This window comes from Myxocyprinus asiaticus, chromosome 36 (genome assembly GCF_019703515.2).
Source record: "Myxocyprinus asiaticus isolate MX2 ecotype Aquarium Trade chromosome 36, UBuf_Myxa_2, whole genome shotgun sequence".
Classification (NCBI taxonomy): domain Eukaryota; kingdom Metazoa; phylum Chordata; class Actinopteri; order Cypriniformes; family Catostomidae; genus Myxocyprinus; species Myxocyprinus asiaticus.
This window is the reverse complement of record NC_059379.1, coordinates 37,585,702-37,602,923: the sequence shown is the minus strand read 5'-3', so window position 1 is coordinate 37,602,923 and position 17,222 is coordinate 37,585,702. Positions and strand designations below refer to the sequence as shown.

Below are 17,222 nucleotides of genomic sequence, written 5' to 3'. Positions count from 1 at the left end.
TAATCGATCGAAGTATTACAGCAAGATCCTCCCAAGTCAGCAACAACCTTCGTCGGCATCACCAAGATGTTGGACAGTTGACACTGGATTTCATCTCCCGACGAGCCTTCCAAATTGAGTCCCCGGTCCGTAGGCCCGCCAGAGGATTTTGACTTCTTTGCCATGTTTACCTCAAAGAGCAAATAAGTATCTGGGTGTATTGAATCTCACCGAATTAAACATGAAAATAATTAAAGACTAGCAAAGTGCGCAGAGCCAGTCGCTCACACGTCGTCTTCTCTTATGGTGTCACGTGACCCCCCCCCCCCTCCAATGTCAAATATTCTTTGATAAAAATATTTAAGAAAGCAGCCTTCTGAGTACCTTTGCATAGTCATATCGGTGAAAAATCCACATAGAAAAGGTATGTTTTCATTCTAGCTCAAAAATGAACTATATCGGCCACCATATCGGTAATCGGTGAATTTTCCCTCTCTAAAATCGGTATCGGTCTCAAAAATCCCATATCAGTCGGGCTCTACTCTCAAGAGAGCAGCTCAGAAAATTGAGCGCAAGTGGACGAATACAAAATTAGAGGTATTTTGCGGTACATGGAAGGATAGTGTCTGTAGCTACAGACAGGCACTAAAAGCTGCCAGGTCAACATATTTTTGCAAACTCATAGAAAATAACCACCATCAACTCTCACAGCACCTCAGAAAAGTGTCTCATAATTTTCTTCACAAGCAACTTCAATCCTTCGCTGTCATAGGTCATGAAGAGCTAACAGATCTAATCAAAAAATCAAAAGCCACAACATGTATGTTAGATCCAATACCAACAAAGCTCTTAAGAAGTATTCCCTGTAATCCCAGAACCTCTTCTTAATATTATTAACTCCTCGCTATCCTTAGGACATGTCCCAAGAAACTTTATAATGGCAGTTATCAAACCGCTTATTAAGTAGCCACAGCATGGTCCTGGAGAATTGGCTAATTACAGACCGATTTCAAATCTCCCATTTATGTTGAAAATACTAGATAAGGTAGTGTCCTCCCAACTATGTTCATTTCTACAGAGAAATGGTATATATGAAGAATTTCAGTCAGGATTTAAGCCCCATCACAGTACAGAGACTGCACTTATCAGAGTTACAAATGGCTTGCTCTTATGATCTGATCATGGCTGCATTTCTCTTGTAGTGCTTTTAGATCTTAGTGCTGCCTTCGACACGATAGATCACAACATTCTCTTGAATAGGCTGGAGAATTATGTTGATATTAGTGGACTTGCAATAGCATGATTTAGGTCCTATTTATCAGACCGCTACCACTTTGTGTGTAAACAAGGAATTGTTAAATCAAACAAAAGCATGGAGTGCCACAGGGATCAGTTTTAGGGCCTCTGCTTTTCTCCTTATACATGCTTCCCCTGGGAAATATTATCCAGAATCATGGAATAAGTTTCCACTGTTATGTCGATGATATCCAACTTTATATTTCTTCTAAACCCAACAAAAATTCACAATTCTCAGAATTAGCAGAGTGTATCAAAGATTGGATGGCCAGAAATGTCCTTCTACTCAATTCCAACAAAACAGAAGTACTAAATATTGGACCAAAAACCTCTAAAAATAAGCAGCTAAAATATCATTTGACTCTCGATGGATGTACTATTACGTTGTCTTCTACCATGAAGAACTTGGGTGTTATATTTGATCCCAATCTGTCCTTTGAAAATCAAATTCCCAGTGTTTGTAGAACAGCATTCTCCCACCTCAGAAAAATTAAGTAACATGCTCTGTTGCTGATGCTGCAAAACTAATTAATGCATTCATGACCTCAAGACTAGATTATTGTAATGCATTACTGGGAGGATGTCCAGCAAGTTCAATAAATAAACTTCAATTGGTTCAAAATGCAGCTGCCAGAGTACTGACTAGAACCAAGAAATATGATCATATTAGCCCCATTTTATCATCGTTACATTGGCTACCTGTTAAATTTCGTATTAATTTTAAAATTCTGTTAACTACATACAAAGCTTTGAATGGTCCAACTCCACAGTACTTAAGTGACCTTCTGACATGCTATATTCCATCACGTTCATTACGATCACAGAATTCTGGCTTGTTAATAGTTCCTAGAATATCAAAATCCACAAAAGGAGGTAGATCCTTTTCCTATTTGGCTCCTAAACTATGGAATAGTCTCCCTAACACTGTTCAGGATGCAGACACACTCACTCAGTTTAAGTCTAGACTAAAGACTCATCTATTTAGCCAGGCATACACATAATTTATCCATCAACTCACAATTAGGCTGCTTTAGTTAGGTTTGCCGGAACCAGAAACATCTATCATGATCTATAACTCTGCATAAAATTGAATGACATTTATTCTAATATTATTAAATTTGTTTCCATGTCTCAACCATATCCCAAGGTTACCAGAGCCGGCCAGATCCAGCTCTGTTCCTGCTTGGTGTCGGACTCCACTACTGTGTGTCTCTGAGTGATGATGACTAAATGCAGCCGATGCAAGCCAGACATCACTTCAGTATTTTACGATGGACTTCAGAGGATGAACTGATGTCAACTCCAACTGTAAGACATTGGATACTTCATATGCCTCTGTCTGAACCTTGGACTTAGGATGGACCCCACCGAACCTCACCAAAATGACCTGCTGGTTGAACTGCGATGCACCTCGCTGATCTCTGCCTGCATCACCTTTGTCTGTTGATGGACTACACTCTTGAAATGGAATACATAGACTATCATTTAATTGCCAACAAAAGCCTTCATCAGCCAACTAACAAAGGACAGTGCATTTATGTGAACTTCTGCAGTTAATCCAGGATGGACTTCAAAGACATTAGTCATTAATCTTACTGTTCATAAAAAATCTTTTTTAAAACACTGGACCAGGGTAGGGTTGCACCAGCTGTGCGTAAGTTCTTACGTAAGTTGGGATGTAAAGTTCACACTAAGGGCTTAGTAACTACTAGTTAGTTTGTAACTAAGTCAGTGCTTAATTTGGTTGCACCACCTGTTCTTAAGGCAAGACTTAACTAGTAGGTCGTAAGCTCTCCGTAAAGTAATGCGTAGTCGCATAATATGATGATTACCCGTATTTATCCAATAAGCAGCCTTCAGATTTGTACACAGGAGTGTTAAAAAGCCATCAGCTTCAATTTGATCTTGTTACGGTTGATGTTCAAACCTTGTTTGTTCAGGTAACTGTCAGCTGTAATAAATTATATCTCCATTAAAATACGATACGTAATAAAAGTAGATTTAATAAATAGCATATTTGCCCTGTAAAAATAACAATAAATAGGAACTGTATCTAAAATAAATAAGAGGTGATAAATAAATACTAATACAACAGGCTGGAAAAATAGACATTTATTTATTTTAATATCTTATATATTTCGTGTATGTTGAAACTTGACACCGGGCGATGCATCCTGAAAACGGCACTGTTAGATCGGTTTCATGCTGAAGAGCTGTTTAAAAGTACTTTTTTTTTTCTCTCTTGTAAATGTAAATGAGTGTAAATGCCAACACCATCATATGTCGGAAGGATTGATGCCTGTCAGTCAAAACATGAGCTCATTGATGTCATTAAGTGAGTCTGCTTTTTTATTCCATCCGTTACTCCTGGTCGGAGTCTGCCGTAAATATTTAGTTTATACGTAGGGTTACGTCCAACTAAGTTTAATGGTGCAACACTCAAATATTTAGTAGTGCGTAAATTGTGACTTAGTGCCCATTTACGCCACAACAAGGCTAAGTTTTAACTTACGCACAGCTAGTGCAACCGCCTCCTTAACACTTACTTAGATTACTAATTTTAAACCATGACCTGCACTGCACATAAGTAACTAATATTGGCATTATATTCATGCTGGTTAGCCAGAGGGGAATTGTCCCCCACAGTGAGCCTGGTTTCTCCCAAGGTTATTTTTCTCCATTAACTAACATCTTATGGGGTTTTGTGTTCCTTGACACAGTCACCTTCAGCTTGCTCACAGGGTTTCTAAATACAATAATTATTTAATTATTTAATTTTTATACACAATTTACAATCATATTTAATCAAACTGCACAATGATCACTCTAAGACTTTACGGATATTACAGTTTCATTTTTTGTTAATGCATGATTTTCTGTGAAGCTGCTTTGAAATGATGTGTGTTATGAAAAGCGCTATACAAATAAAAATTACTTGACTTAAATCCTCCTGTCGACCCCCGGCCAGGGTCTGCCAACCGCTGTCAGTCCCTTCAAGACCGTGGTTTCACATAGCCATGAATTTTGTTACTGGTCTTCCCCCCGTACCATGGCAACACAGTCGTTTTGATAGTTGTGGAGCAGTTCTCAAAGGCGGCTCATTTCATTCCCCTCCCCAAATTACCCACAGCGAGGGGGGACGGGGTACTGTCACGGTCCCGGTGAGTTCGCCGGTTTGTTCTGTTTGTTTTGGTTGTCTCTCCCTCGTGTGTCAGGTGCTGCTGGCATGCGTGATCAGCGTTTCCATGGGAACACTGATCATGCCACTAATTTGTGTGATGACAGCACCTGTTCTCCGTTGATTGTCTGCCTACTTAAACCCTTCGTTGTTTCATGTTCTTTGCTAGATTGTTGTTGTTTGTTCTAGTAAATCACCTGCTCTCTCTGCCTCAGTTGGCAGTTCTCCTGTCTCGTGTTTCTGTGTTGCCAGTCTCTGCCCGTGTGTCTGGAGTTCGGTTACCTTCCAGCCTGTTGTTGTGCTTGCCTTTGTGCCCACATGCTCTTAACCAGAGGATTCGTCTCAGATCTACACTGCCACGAAGCATACATGCCTACGAACACACTCTTCGCTGAGGATTCCTCACGGATCTGCTTTCACACTGCCACAATGCACACACGCCTACAAACACACTCATCGCCTTCCCACTGCAGTCAGTGCCGGGTCCCTTACTGTTTGCCAGCCCTGCTGTGTTTTTGAGTTCCTGTTATTAATAAATTCTGTGAACTGTTCCTCTGCTCTTGGGTCTCTTGCTTGCCTGCCTGACAAAAAATGTTTTCACAATTAGATGGTTTTTATTGTTATCCACATTTTATTGTGTAAACACTCAAGTAAAACATGTAAACACACTCAGTGTTATGTAAATATTAGACCTGGTATAAGTGTGAAATGACTGTTTCTGAACCTGTCATTGCCATCGCCATCTAAACCTTTTTAAACACATTTTAATTTCACTAGACACAAGTTAATTACAAAGACACGTTGTATCAACAATACTTTGTTTGATAAGCAAACTATCTACTAAGCACCATACAAATACGGTTGAAGAAATGAAGAAAAGAGGGTGCTAAAATGTGGAATTATATACAATATTAAAATCATCAAAACAAAAAAAAATAACACAAATGTAATTATTTAGTGACCAAAAACATCAAACAAATCAGCACTCTCTTATATTTGTGCTCCTTCAAAGTAGCTACCCTTTGTCTTGATTACAGCTCTGGGCATTCTCTCAACCAAGGCATAAGCTTAAACATACATTTAGATCAAAACTTTTTTAAGACAAAATGTCTTTAAGACATTACAGCATAATTTTCTGTAAGGCTGCTTTGAAACTATGTGTATTGTGAAAAGCACTAATAAAAATGACTTGGAAAAATAACGAGAAACAAAAATTCATTCAAGTATGTCTAAACTTTTGACTGTTTTATACAGCGTTCTTAGTGTTTTTTCTCACACATCATCTTCTCAGTTTGTCCCTCTGCTCTTGTTGTGTCTTCAGGTATGATAAACCTGTTGTGGTGGCTGTGCTGGTGCTGGCAGAACCGGAGGATCTTGCCGTACTGGTGGAAGTGTGGTATTGTGGTGCTCTTGCTTCATGGTCTTGCTCTGCTGGAGCTGTTGGATTTCCCTCCACTCTTCTGGGTTCTGGATGCTCATGCCGTCTGGCACCTCAGCACTGTACCCGTCCACTTCCTCTTTTACAGGTACACCTGCTTGTATTGGCGAGTAACTTGCTTAAAGTAGGGACACTACCAACTTAACAACATTTTTCAGTAGTGTGACAGTAGCTCAGCTATTTTGAAAATTTAGTAGCTTTTCCAGTAACAAGCTACTTTTCTAACCAGTAGCAGTGTAGCCTGACAAAACGCTACACTGTTTTTTATTTATTTACATTTGATCATGTTTTATTGTGCCCACAGCTTTGAGTGAGTTGAGGCTATGATCATACACAAACACTTTCCAAAACTGTCCTTTTTCTCTTATGTGGCAGTGGGAATTACGATTGATTTTAGTTAATCGCTTCGTTTACAATGTTTTTTTTTCTCTCACATGAATTATAAAAAAATAGAACCAATTGATACAACAAGGTTGTGCACAGAACTCCCTGCATCTTTTTTTGTAACAAAATATTTTGTTAGATGCTTCTGTTCATTATTGCTTTTGACATACAGTATAAATTGATACTGTTATATAAATTTATGTATTTTCTGGTTTTACCTTTTCCTTCAAGATATTGCTTTTATTATTAAATTTTACTGCTTTTAGATGATATGAAAATAACATTGAATAAATAGGTACATTTGCCTCTAGGTGAGCTGCCTTTAAGAAAAATGCTGCCATGTTACTTTTAGATAAAGATTGCGAGTTAACGCCAGAGTTTATATACAGTACAAAGTCACATGACCTCAGTATTTGCAAGGGACCCTTTTTCAGTATCTTTCACAAAAATTTGACAGACTCACTTATTGCTTCGTGCCCCAGACTCTCAAATGTTAGAATCCCCTGATACAAAAAACTTTTTAGGGTTATGCTGTCAGCAACATTGATCAGCCACAACATTAAAACCACCTGCCTAATATTGTGTAGGTCCCCCTCGTGCCACCAAAACAGCGCCATTCTTCTCACCACAATTGTACAGAGAGGTTATCTGAGTTACTGTAGACTTTGTCAGTTCTAACCAGTCTGGCCATTCTCTGTTGACCTCTCTCATCAACAAGGCATTTCCGTCCATAGAACTGCCGCTCACTGGATGTTTTTTGTTTTTGGCACCATTCAGAGTAAATTCTAGAGACTGTTTTGTGTGAAAATCCCAGGAGATCAACAGTTACAGAAATACTCAAACCAGCCCATCTGGCACCAACAATAATCCATGCGATTATCTAATCAGCCAATCATGTGGCTGCAGTGCATAAAATCGTGCAGTGCATAAAATCATGCAGATATGGGTCCAGGAGCTTCAGTTAATGTTCACATCAACCATCAGAATGGGGAAAAAATGTGATCTCAGTGATTTTGACCCTGTTATGATTGTTGGTGCCAGATGGGCTGGTTTGAGTATCTGTAACTGCTGATCTCCTGGGATTTTCACGTACAACAGTCTCTAGAATTTACTCCGAATGGTGCCAAAAACAAAAAACATCCAGTGAGCGGCAGTACTGTGGACGGAAATGCCTTGTTGATGAGAGTGGTCAACAGAGAATGGCCAGACTGGTTCGAACTGACAAAGTCTACGGTAACTCAGATAACCGCTCTGTACAATTGTGGTGAGAAGAATGGTGCGGTTTTGGTGGCACGAGGGGGACCCACACAATATTAGGCAGGTGGTTTTAATGTTGTGGCTGATCAGTGTATATTAGACCCTTATTGTTTTTGTACCAGATAAATTTACACTGATATGAGTGTAAAATTATACCAAATCATCTGATAATTAAATGTTTATACAGGTCACCTTGCCCTCTTTAATACATTCAGTGCAGTTAGCTTTGTCAGGAGCTTGTAATTTAAAGGTGCACAAAGTAATTTTTTCCCCGTTAAAAAAGTTTTACTCCTAAAGAAATGAATTGTAATTTTGAAACATATGTATAAAAACATGACAACTCGCATGAAATGAGGACTCCAGTCATATCAGTAACCTCATAAAAGATGTTTTATTCTACATGGAGAGGGTCCCGTCATGGGGGTTGCCATTTTAGAATCACATGATCAGTTGAATACTACTCACTTTATCTCAGTAACTGTCTTGTTATTGGACACTTTCACCCTTGGATTAAATTAATCATGGCTGATTGTGAATAGTGAATTTCTACAATGGCATCTGTAACTAAAAACTATTGATTTTTGAATGATGCTGCATCCATACCACTAGGTGTCTTGTAAGTCCAAGATGACACAAGCAAAAAGTTACCGAGTGCACCTTTAAACTACTTTTTTGAAATGGTAACTTAATTGTTGTTGAACTACTTTAATTATGAGTAGCTTGTAGCCTGACAAGCTTCAGTTTAAAGTAGCTTCCCCAAAAATGTTGTCCACCCTGTAAGGCCTGTTTCACACATCGTGCATTTGCAGCAAGTGAGTAATGCATTTTCATTTCAGTGCCCATATTCACAGGTTACAGTATTCACACTGCATGCATAAGCAGCATGGAATTGTTGTAAATTAGACTTAATGATTTTGTAATAGTTCTCAATGGTCCATTCCCATTTTTTTTCTTTTTATAATTTAAGGCTCTAGTAACCCAGTAATCACTTTTTTTTCTATATAGAGTCACAGTTCCGCACAGTAGAAATGTTGTCATTGTGTAAGCTCAACATGTGTTTACGCTGCTCCTACACTCGATGCCATAGACTCAAGGTGTGTGAAACAGCCTTAATATTTTTCCACCACTGCTGTTTGTTCTTTAGAGTACTTTATTTTTAAGGCAGAGGTACAGAAACTATAACTTTTTTAGAAAATACTTAATTAGACCTTTTCTGGCTTTTGGGAGCTAATCGTTGTATTTTAAAGAGGTTTTGCTCTTGCTTAGGTCTTGCTTAAATGCAGTGCAAAGGAAAAAAATATAGCTTGTTACTTAAAACTGTGACTTTAAGAGCAGGTAGACGCTGCTGTCAACCTGTTGCTTTGGCATTGAGTTGAACGAATCCAAAAGCAGCATTCACACATCATGTAATTTTGCAGCTCTTTTGGCCAGTGCTTAGTGCTCACCAATTTTTTATTTTATTTTTTTTCTATAATTCGCTGCCTCCCAACTAACAATTTTAGTTCCCAGAATGTTCTGGGAATGTTACGTTTGGATTCCAGAACAGAGTTTTGTGGAACATTTTTGGTTTTACAGGAAAGTTTTTTTTTTATTATTATTATTTATTTTATTTTTTTTATGAAAACAGAATTTTTGTTTTAGGTTGTACAAGATTGTTCCACTAACATTTCCTTAACTTCCTAATTCAGAGAACCTTTCCACCACAATGTTGCAACCTTAGTACACAGACTAGCCATTGGTAGATCCTTTTTATTTTAGAAATTTGAAGTGTTCTGAACTTTTTTCTGGCAAGTTCAACCAGGCAGGGAATTAAAGCTAAAACACTTCTTAAAATTCTCTAATCATTTACTTGCCCTCATAACATCCCAGATGTGTATGACTTTCTTTCTTCAGTAGAACACAAACAAAGATTTTTAGAAGAATATCTCAGCTCTGTAGGTCCATACAATTTAAGTGAATGGTGATCAGACCTTTGTAGCACTAAAAATCACATAAAGGAAATATGGAAGTAATCCATAGGACTCCAGTGGTTAAATCCATATCTTCAGAAGCGATATAATAAGTGTGGGTCAGAAACAGAAAACAGATTACTCAATCTCCACTTTCACTTTCACTTTTACATCTGAAAGTCACACGTGGTTCCTGTTTAGTTTCACTTTCACATCTGAAAGTGAAAGTTAAAGTGGAGATTTAGAGTAAAAAGGACTTAAATATTGTTCTGTTTCTCAACCACACCTTCTTGTTTCTAAAGATATGAATTTAACCACTGGAGTCTCATGGATTACTTTTATGTTTCCTTTATGTGATTTTTGGAGCTACAAATGTCTGATCACCATTCACTTGCATTGTATGTGCCTACAGAGCTAAGATATTCTTCTAAAAATCTTTGTTTGTGTTCTGCTGAAAAAAAGAAATCATACACATCTGGGATGGCATGAGGGTGAGTAAATGATCAAATAATTTTCATTTTTGGGCAAACTATCTCTTTAAATGTATACATTCAACATATTTAATATGATTATTTTTAGAACCCTACTGTATTTGTTTATATTTTAACTGGAAGGGGAATGCTTGTAAACCATGTTGCCCTACATTTATTTTATTTTTTTTTTATATAGTTTTCTCATAGATGACAGCCTTCACCTCCTCAATACAGAGAAGCCTGGAGTGAAACTTGACTAGGAGGAACCAGTCTCAGAACCCCAACCCCTCCTCTGATATTCTTCCCTTAAGGGCACGAGAGAGCTGAACTGAGCCAGAACTCAACCACAGTGGCTTTCCGCATGTGTCCTGGGCCTGAAGTTTGCAATTTTGTTGTGTTTACCTATTCTTTTTACTTTATTTTTTATTGTACACAAAGGGTTGTCATTTGGTCCAATTCTAAGGAAATGCCACCATACTGTAGTTGAAACTTGATTAATGTTTGCATTCACTGAGCATTGCCTTCGATAGAATCAGTTAATTAGAATACATGAGCCTTTCTTCAGGACTTTATCAACATAGTTCTCTCTAAAATTGGTCCAATGAAAACACCATGTGTGCTGATTAAAATCTGCATAGAAGTAATCAGTATCTCCATTCATATCCTTATATAGAAGTGAAGTGAAAGATTGAAATGCCCTGAAGTGTGTATATATTTGAAAGATAGAGGTAGTTGGAGTGTTAGCTTTTAAACTTTCACCATAAGGGTGCTGATTCAGTACTCAGGAGGGGTTATGAGTAAGCTGTCAGCTCCGTTTCTGAGACTAGTGACAGGTACCTCACCAGGTTGCAATACCAGCAGCTACCAGCAGAGAGCAGTGTTGATGAGTTTGAGATTTCCCCAGTAGACCTTTGTGAAATTGGATGTTTTGTTGTTATAGCATAGTGCATATCAAGCTGACCCATTTTTATGAGATGCTTTAAACTGCATCTATTTCTATAGTTAAATACAAAAATGTAATCATTGTTCAGGCAAACATGAAAATTGTCATCATTTACTCACACTCATGCTGTTCCAAACCCATATGACTTTCTTTCTTCTGTGGAACTCAAAAGGAGAAATTTTACAGAATTTATTGCTAATCACTTTGTGGTGGGCGATACTATACATTCACTTTAGAGCAAGTTGTTGCCCTCTGAATATACAAAGCTAGCTTGATCCTTATTTATGACCGGAAGAGTGACAAGATATAAGACAGCATTAACTTTTCCTTTTGACTGGGATGATGTAGCATAGTTTCTTTTTCTGCTGCTGCTTTAATTTGCATGTGTTTCATTTCCTGAGACTTAATGCATATATCACTTTGTGCTTTATTTTCAACCATGTCTAGAATCATGTTACTACACTTAGCAAAATCATTTTTATGTGCCTTGTTTGTATCACGGTGGTTTTCTGGTGAAATGAACACTAGAGATGCTACAACAGCAATGACTTTTATAGCCTCACACAAATCATGAGTAAAATGGCAGATTATAAATTAAAAAACATCTTCGTTTTGCCCTGTTCCTTACACAGTGCTATCTTATGAAATCTAAATAAATGTTAGCATTTGCATTACATAACCTACTACATTTACAAGCTTGTTTGAGTGCGCTAAAATTAAAATTGGGCAGTAGCTCAACTGATAGAGTGTTGCAATTGCAATGCAAAGGTCCAGGGTACAAGTCTGAAGAGAAAGTAAGCTTCAGCAATTGCGATTTTCATCTTACATTTGCTTTTTATGACACTTTTTGTTAGATTTTGGGGAGAGTTTCGTTGGTTTAAACTCCAATAGAGCATTCAACTTAACCCAGTTTTTTCCACTTACATTTGCTTTTTCTGACACTATCTGTTAGGTTTAGGTTTAGGGTAGGGAGGTAGTTAGGTTTTTCATCTGTTTGGGAGAAAATATTACTTGCTTTTAGCACCCAGCAGTGGACATTTCACCTCGGAACTGCCGTAATATGTCTAACCGCACGAACCACATAATATAATTCTGCAAAAATGTCACCACAGTCACATCATTTTCATGAGATCAATTGTTTATTTTGGTGAAAATGTAATTGAGATTTTCAGATTATTTGATTGTTGGGGAGTTTTTTCACCAAGAATGCCTTTGCTATGAAAAGATCAGAATAATTTTGCATTGAAGGTAATGGAAAAAGGATAAAGAAGGACTTAAGAAGAGAGAGAGAGAGTGTGTGTGTGTGTGTGTTTGTGTGTGCGCAATTTGAGCTTGTTGTGCATCAGTGCAATACGTTTACACACTTTTCCATGCCTGCTCCATACACTTAACTATATTAACCTGATACCCTAATACAGCTTATATCCTTAGCAGTGATTCTAATGCTGGTGAGCCTTCTCTGTATGCTACAGTTGTTACATTCTATGCCTTGCATTTTTAACCTTCTTATTACTCATTTAAGTTCATTGTTTGTATTTACGTGAGTATGTCAGGGACGTGAATTCAAATTAATATGAAACATAGCAACTTCTATCTCTCTTACCATTCACATCCACACAAACTCCCACTTTCTAGTGCCAGAATATTTCTCTGCCTTTTTTTTTTTAATCACTTTAAAGTGAAAACGCACCTTCACAGATTCTAGAGTTATTACCACTTGAGCCAAAACCATGCCGTTTGACTGCCTGATATGTCTTTGTTCCATATTGCTACTTGTGCACTTTATGTATGTCTGTGTGTGTGTTGCAGAACAAGAGTGTAAGCATGACCAGCCTGGAGGTTAAATATAGCCATTTAGAAATGCTAAAAGTGGTAGAGAGGGAGAATTTGGGGGAGGGGACAGAAAGGGTAGCCAGAGCAGTGTTGGGCTGCCAATTTATTTTCTGAAATATTTTTGCATTCCATCTCATTTATGTTGGGTTCCCTCACAATAGTTTTATTCATCCCTTACGAAGATTTTAAATGGTTTTACTACAGTAGCTATATGTTAACCATGACATTTGAAGTAAAAACATAATAATAATACTGGAAAACCAAAATTATGGTAATACAATTTCGTAATCATTCTGCAAAAGAAAAAAAAAAAAACATGGTTTCTACAGTTGTACTATAGTAAAACCATAGTAAATGTGTGGTACAAGTATGTTTTTAAACAGGGTTCCCACTCTTTTATGAACACCAGATTCAAGGACTTTTTTAAACACCTTTAATTTAATATCAAGCACCTGTCAAATTCATGTTTCATCATACATGGCATAATGAAGGCCTTTTAGATAACATATCGAACATGATATTTAATGTGTGAACATAACTTTTTCATTAAGCTTAATAGAAATATTATTGGTTACAATTTATCAATACTCTCAGGCCGTCAGTATTGTGTATATCACTTTTCAAAGTATCCATCTTGTAATGAAGGGAAGCCTAGTGCTTCATACAAACCCTGTGTCATTTGAACAAATGAACTGCACAATATTTAGGAAATACATCTATTTACTACTGTCCCTGCCAATGAGACAGCAGCAGGAGCTGACGCACACTTTCCAGAGTTTGTGGAATTACTGATCTTTGGACATGTATCCATGCAGGAAAGTGTCCACTAGGGCTGCAAATAACGATTATCGACTAATCTAACGATTTTAGAATGTTTCATTGGCTATTTGGGCGATTATTGCAATGATTTATAAACATCTCTAAACCATCTATTCAGCTTGAGTTAGTTGTATTAAACATGTGCTTACTAACAATAAAGATATGGGGATGAAAGCATCTTTTAAAAATACCTTTAAATGAACTTCACTGAATTACAGGTAAAATTCTTCATAAGTTATGAAGTTAAATTCAGAAAAAAATACACTGCATTCTTAATGAGTGTTTTGTCTTATTTTCCAGTGAGATATCTAAATTCATTCAAATAAGAACATAACATAAAATTACAAAAGCTCTTTATACTTGTTTTAGTGTGTGATGTGTGATAGAATGTATCTTAAATATAAGTGTTTTATTTTACTGCACTGGCTGATTTATTTTTTTATTTTCACTTGTTTTTTTTACTTTTGTACTTAAGTGAAAAATTCTCTCTGAAAACAAATCTTAAAATTTTGTGCAGTGTAGCTCCTCAAGTAAATGTACATTGTTTTACATGATTTTTGGATAGTTTTACTGAAGAACATGTTTTGGACACTGAATTTCATGGTTAAAATATGGTTACTGTAGTAAAGCCATAGTTTATTTTATGGTTACCATGGTTTTACTACAAATACCATAGTTGAACTATGGTTACAGTAGTACAATCAAGGTAAATTTTTGAAAGGGCTGGATAAAGCTACTGCAAGGGAATGCAAAACTTATGAGGGAATGCAAGCTGTTGTGAAGAAACATAACTTTTTTTGAGGGAACGCAATATATTACCAGGGAGCGCAACATTTTATGGGGGAGTACAAACTATTGTGAGGGAATGCGAAACTTTGTGAAGGAATGCAAATTATAGTGAGGAAATACAAAAATTTTGTGAGGGAATGCAAAACATTTTGTGTGGGAACACAAATTATTGAAATGGAATGCAGAACATTTTGAGAGGGAATGCAAACTGTTGTGAGGAAACGCAGAAGTTTTTGCTATTGTTATATAATGCAAACTAGGGAACGCAAACTATTGTGAGGAAACGAACAATTGTGAGGGGGGAAAAAAACGTACTGTGCGGAAATGCAAACTATTGCTAGGGAACGCAAAACTTATTGTGAGGGAATGCAAATTATTGCGAGGGAACGCAAACTCTCATAAGGAAACAAATTACTGTGAGGAAATGTAAAACATTTCTGTAAGAGAATACAAAACTATTTCAGAAAATAAATTCCCTTCTTGTCCTCTAAGGGGATCTATAATGATCAGACTCCACAAAACATTTAATTTGTCTTTTGAGAGTATCATGTATAGAAAGTAATGATGTAGATTCTACAACTCTACAACAGTGGTAGAACACCATGGTTAATTATGGGACACAAAGCTCCCAATTTGATTTCACAGGGTCTTTAAAGCATTATAATTGTTATTGACACATGTAATACTGACATTTATATAATTCTTTTCACTTTCCCTTGAAACCTTCACATTTTGTTTTTAACGTTTCTAAAGCAGAATAGTCATCATATGTTTTCTGTCTAAAATCCATTGACTAAACATTTTCATTTTGGTGCTGTAAAATAACCTGCATGCTAAATGTAAATTTGACCTTTTCTCATGATATGGAAAGAAACTAAAGGAAATGTGAGTGAGATCTTCTGGTAATTTGTAGTATTCTGAAAAGAATTCCTTAGTATTATTATTATTACTACTACTATTTTTTATTGATACTATTGCCTGTATATAATGTAACATTTGGCCAAACATCAGACAGGACTTCTGGGTATTCTAATTGTTACTGTCCCAAAGGACCCATCAAGCTCTCCCTCCTTTCCTTTGGCCAGTTTGACTGCATCCATCCAAAGGCTCCATAATATGGACTTGCCCAGTATTTCTTCCTTACTTTCACTTTCTCTGCTTATTCTGTCTTTCCCTCTCTCTGGCTTTATTTCTTATTCTTGGTATTGTAATGCACCTTTCTTCACCAGTTGTACACAGCTTCAGTTGTGTATAAAGAAACTTTAAGGAAATTAATAAAATTGTTCTCTATTAATTATTTTACTTGTTGGCCCTTATGTTTTTTCTTTATCACAGTACCTGTAATTAAGCACTACAGGGCTATATTATGAATATAATCTCAGTTTAAGGGTGTTGGTAGGCACAATGCACAGCGAATATAACAGTGACAATATTTACAATACAGCACTGCCTTGAGTGCCATATTTCTTTTATAAAATGGTTAATATATTATAAAAAAAATTTAAGGACACATTTTCATTAAAATATTAGGTCCTTTAAACACGTAATCTTTTAGCCAATGGGCTCGCACACTTTGTGGCCCAACCCAGTGGCGCCTGCAGCTGTACTGCTGTACGCACTGTGTACCATGAGCGCTCCTGAGAAACAGTCACTCTCTCAATATTTCAGCAATAATGTCATGTCTCCAGTCTTTCTTTTGGCTGTTTAAAAGAACTAGCGATGCCAAATTTGCAAATGAAAAATTATTTTGTGTCTGTTCTTTTCAGTGAACGGGCTTGCAAAACGGTCCGAATCTTTTCGTATTTCAGTAGTTCAGTAATTCATCTCACACAGTAATAAAGTATTGGGCTATTTATGAACACAGAGATCAAACAGTGCTGGATACAGTGGAAATGTACCTACAATCAACTGAAACAAAAGGTTGTCTTTTCGAGAGGTAACTTTGAGAAACTTCAGCTAGTGCTGTTTCATGTGAACAAGGGGCTGTTCAAACCGAAACGTGTTTTTGTGTCCGCTTGTGTTGTTTTTCTATCGTTTTCCGTGTAAAGGTTTGCTAAATGGATTTCTTTTGATAACTGTGTCATGTTTCACTGTGTTTTTAGCATCTCTCATGGGAGCAATGCATTTTTAGATGCCATGTCAAGTTAAAAAGAACTTCAACTGGTAAAAACGCATCTCGAGACACCTGCATTCTGCTCTATTCATTGTGATGCGTTTTGATTTTTTGTGCCAGAGCGTGTTTTTTCTGAACGGTTACTGGAAAAAATGCTTTAGCAAATGGTTACGTGAATGCTACTCATACTTGAGAAAATAAAAAAAATGCTTCTCTCAAAGTCACCAGAATTGAATGCTTTGGTGTTGTTTTTGCAAAGAAATTCTCCAGGGAGAGCATGCCCCCGGAACCCCATAGAAATAAGATTGTATTAGGCAGATTTCTGTGTCTACATGAAATCCTGCAGCCGCCCATGACCCAACCTAATATTTTCTTTGAAATGTAATCTGATAAAACAATTGGCTAGCATAATCCATTATGCAAGATGAGATGACCTTTGGCATGTAATCTGTTAGCTAATCAATTTGCATACTCACTCTTTGTGTAGCCTTTAAATTGCACAGTCATTTGCAGGTAGCTGGTTTCACTGCAGCGTGCTTTGAGAGTTTCTCATTGAATGCCTCCTCCTACCCAGCTCCTCATGTCTAAATCTGCTGAAGGGGGATTGTACAGTATGTATGTTTAACACGGTGTCCTAACCAGAAGTGATGTAACGACACGCTATAAAAGGTATCTTTTTCATGTTAATCAGAGCTTTTGTCCTAATCAGCCACGACACGCAGCATTCTATTTTGGAATGGTGTCTATTTCTGCGACAATCAACAAATAGGT

General features: G+C 37.0%; 1 protein-coding gene across 1 annotated transcript in view; it reads left to right on the top strand.

Moving 5' to 3' along the window:
• pgap3 (post-GPI attachment to proteins phospholipase 3) overlaps window positions 1–15,640 on the top strand; it is a 67,832-nt gene extending 52,192 nt beyond the window's left edge. Inside the window, exons 7-8 of the mRNA XM_051674545.1 lie at window positions 5,775–5,979; window positions 10,151–15,640. Of these exons, the coding sequence (XP_051530505.1) occupies window positions 5,775–5,979; window positions 10,151–10,214 (269 nt within the window). The 3' untranslated portion in view covers window positions 10,215–15,640. The remainder of the gene's footprint in view (window positions 1–5,774; window positions 5,980–10,150) is intronic.
• Window positions 15,641–17,222: the final 1,582 nt, after the last annotated feature.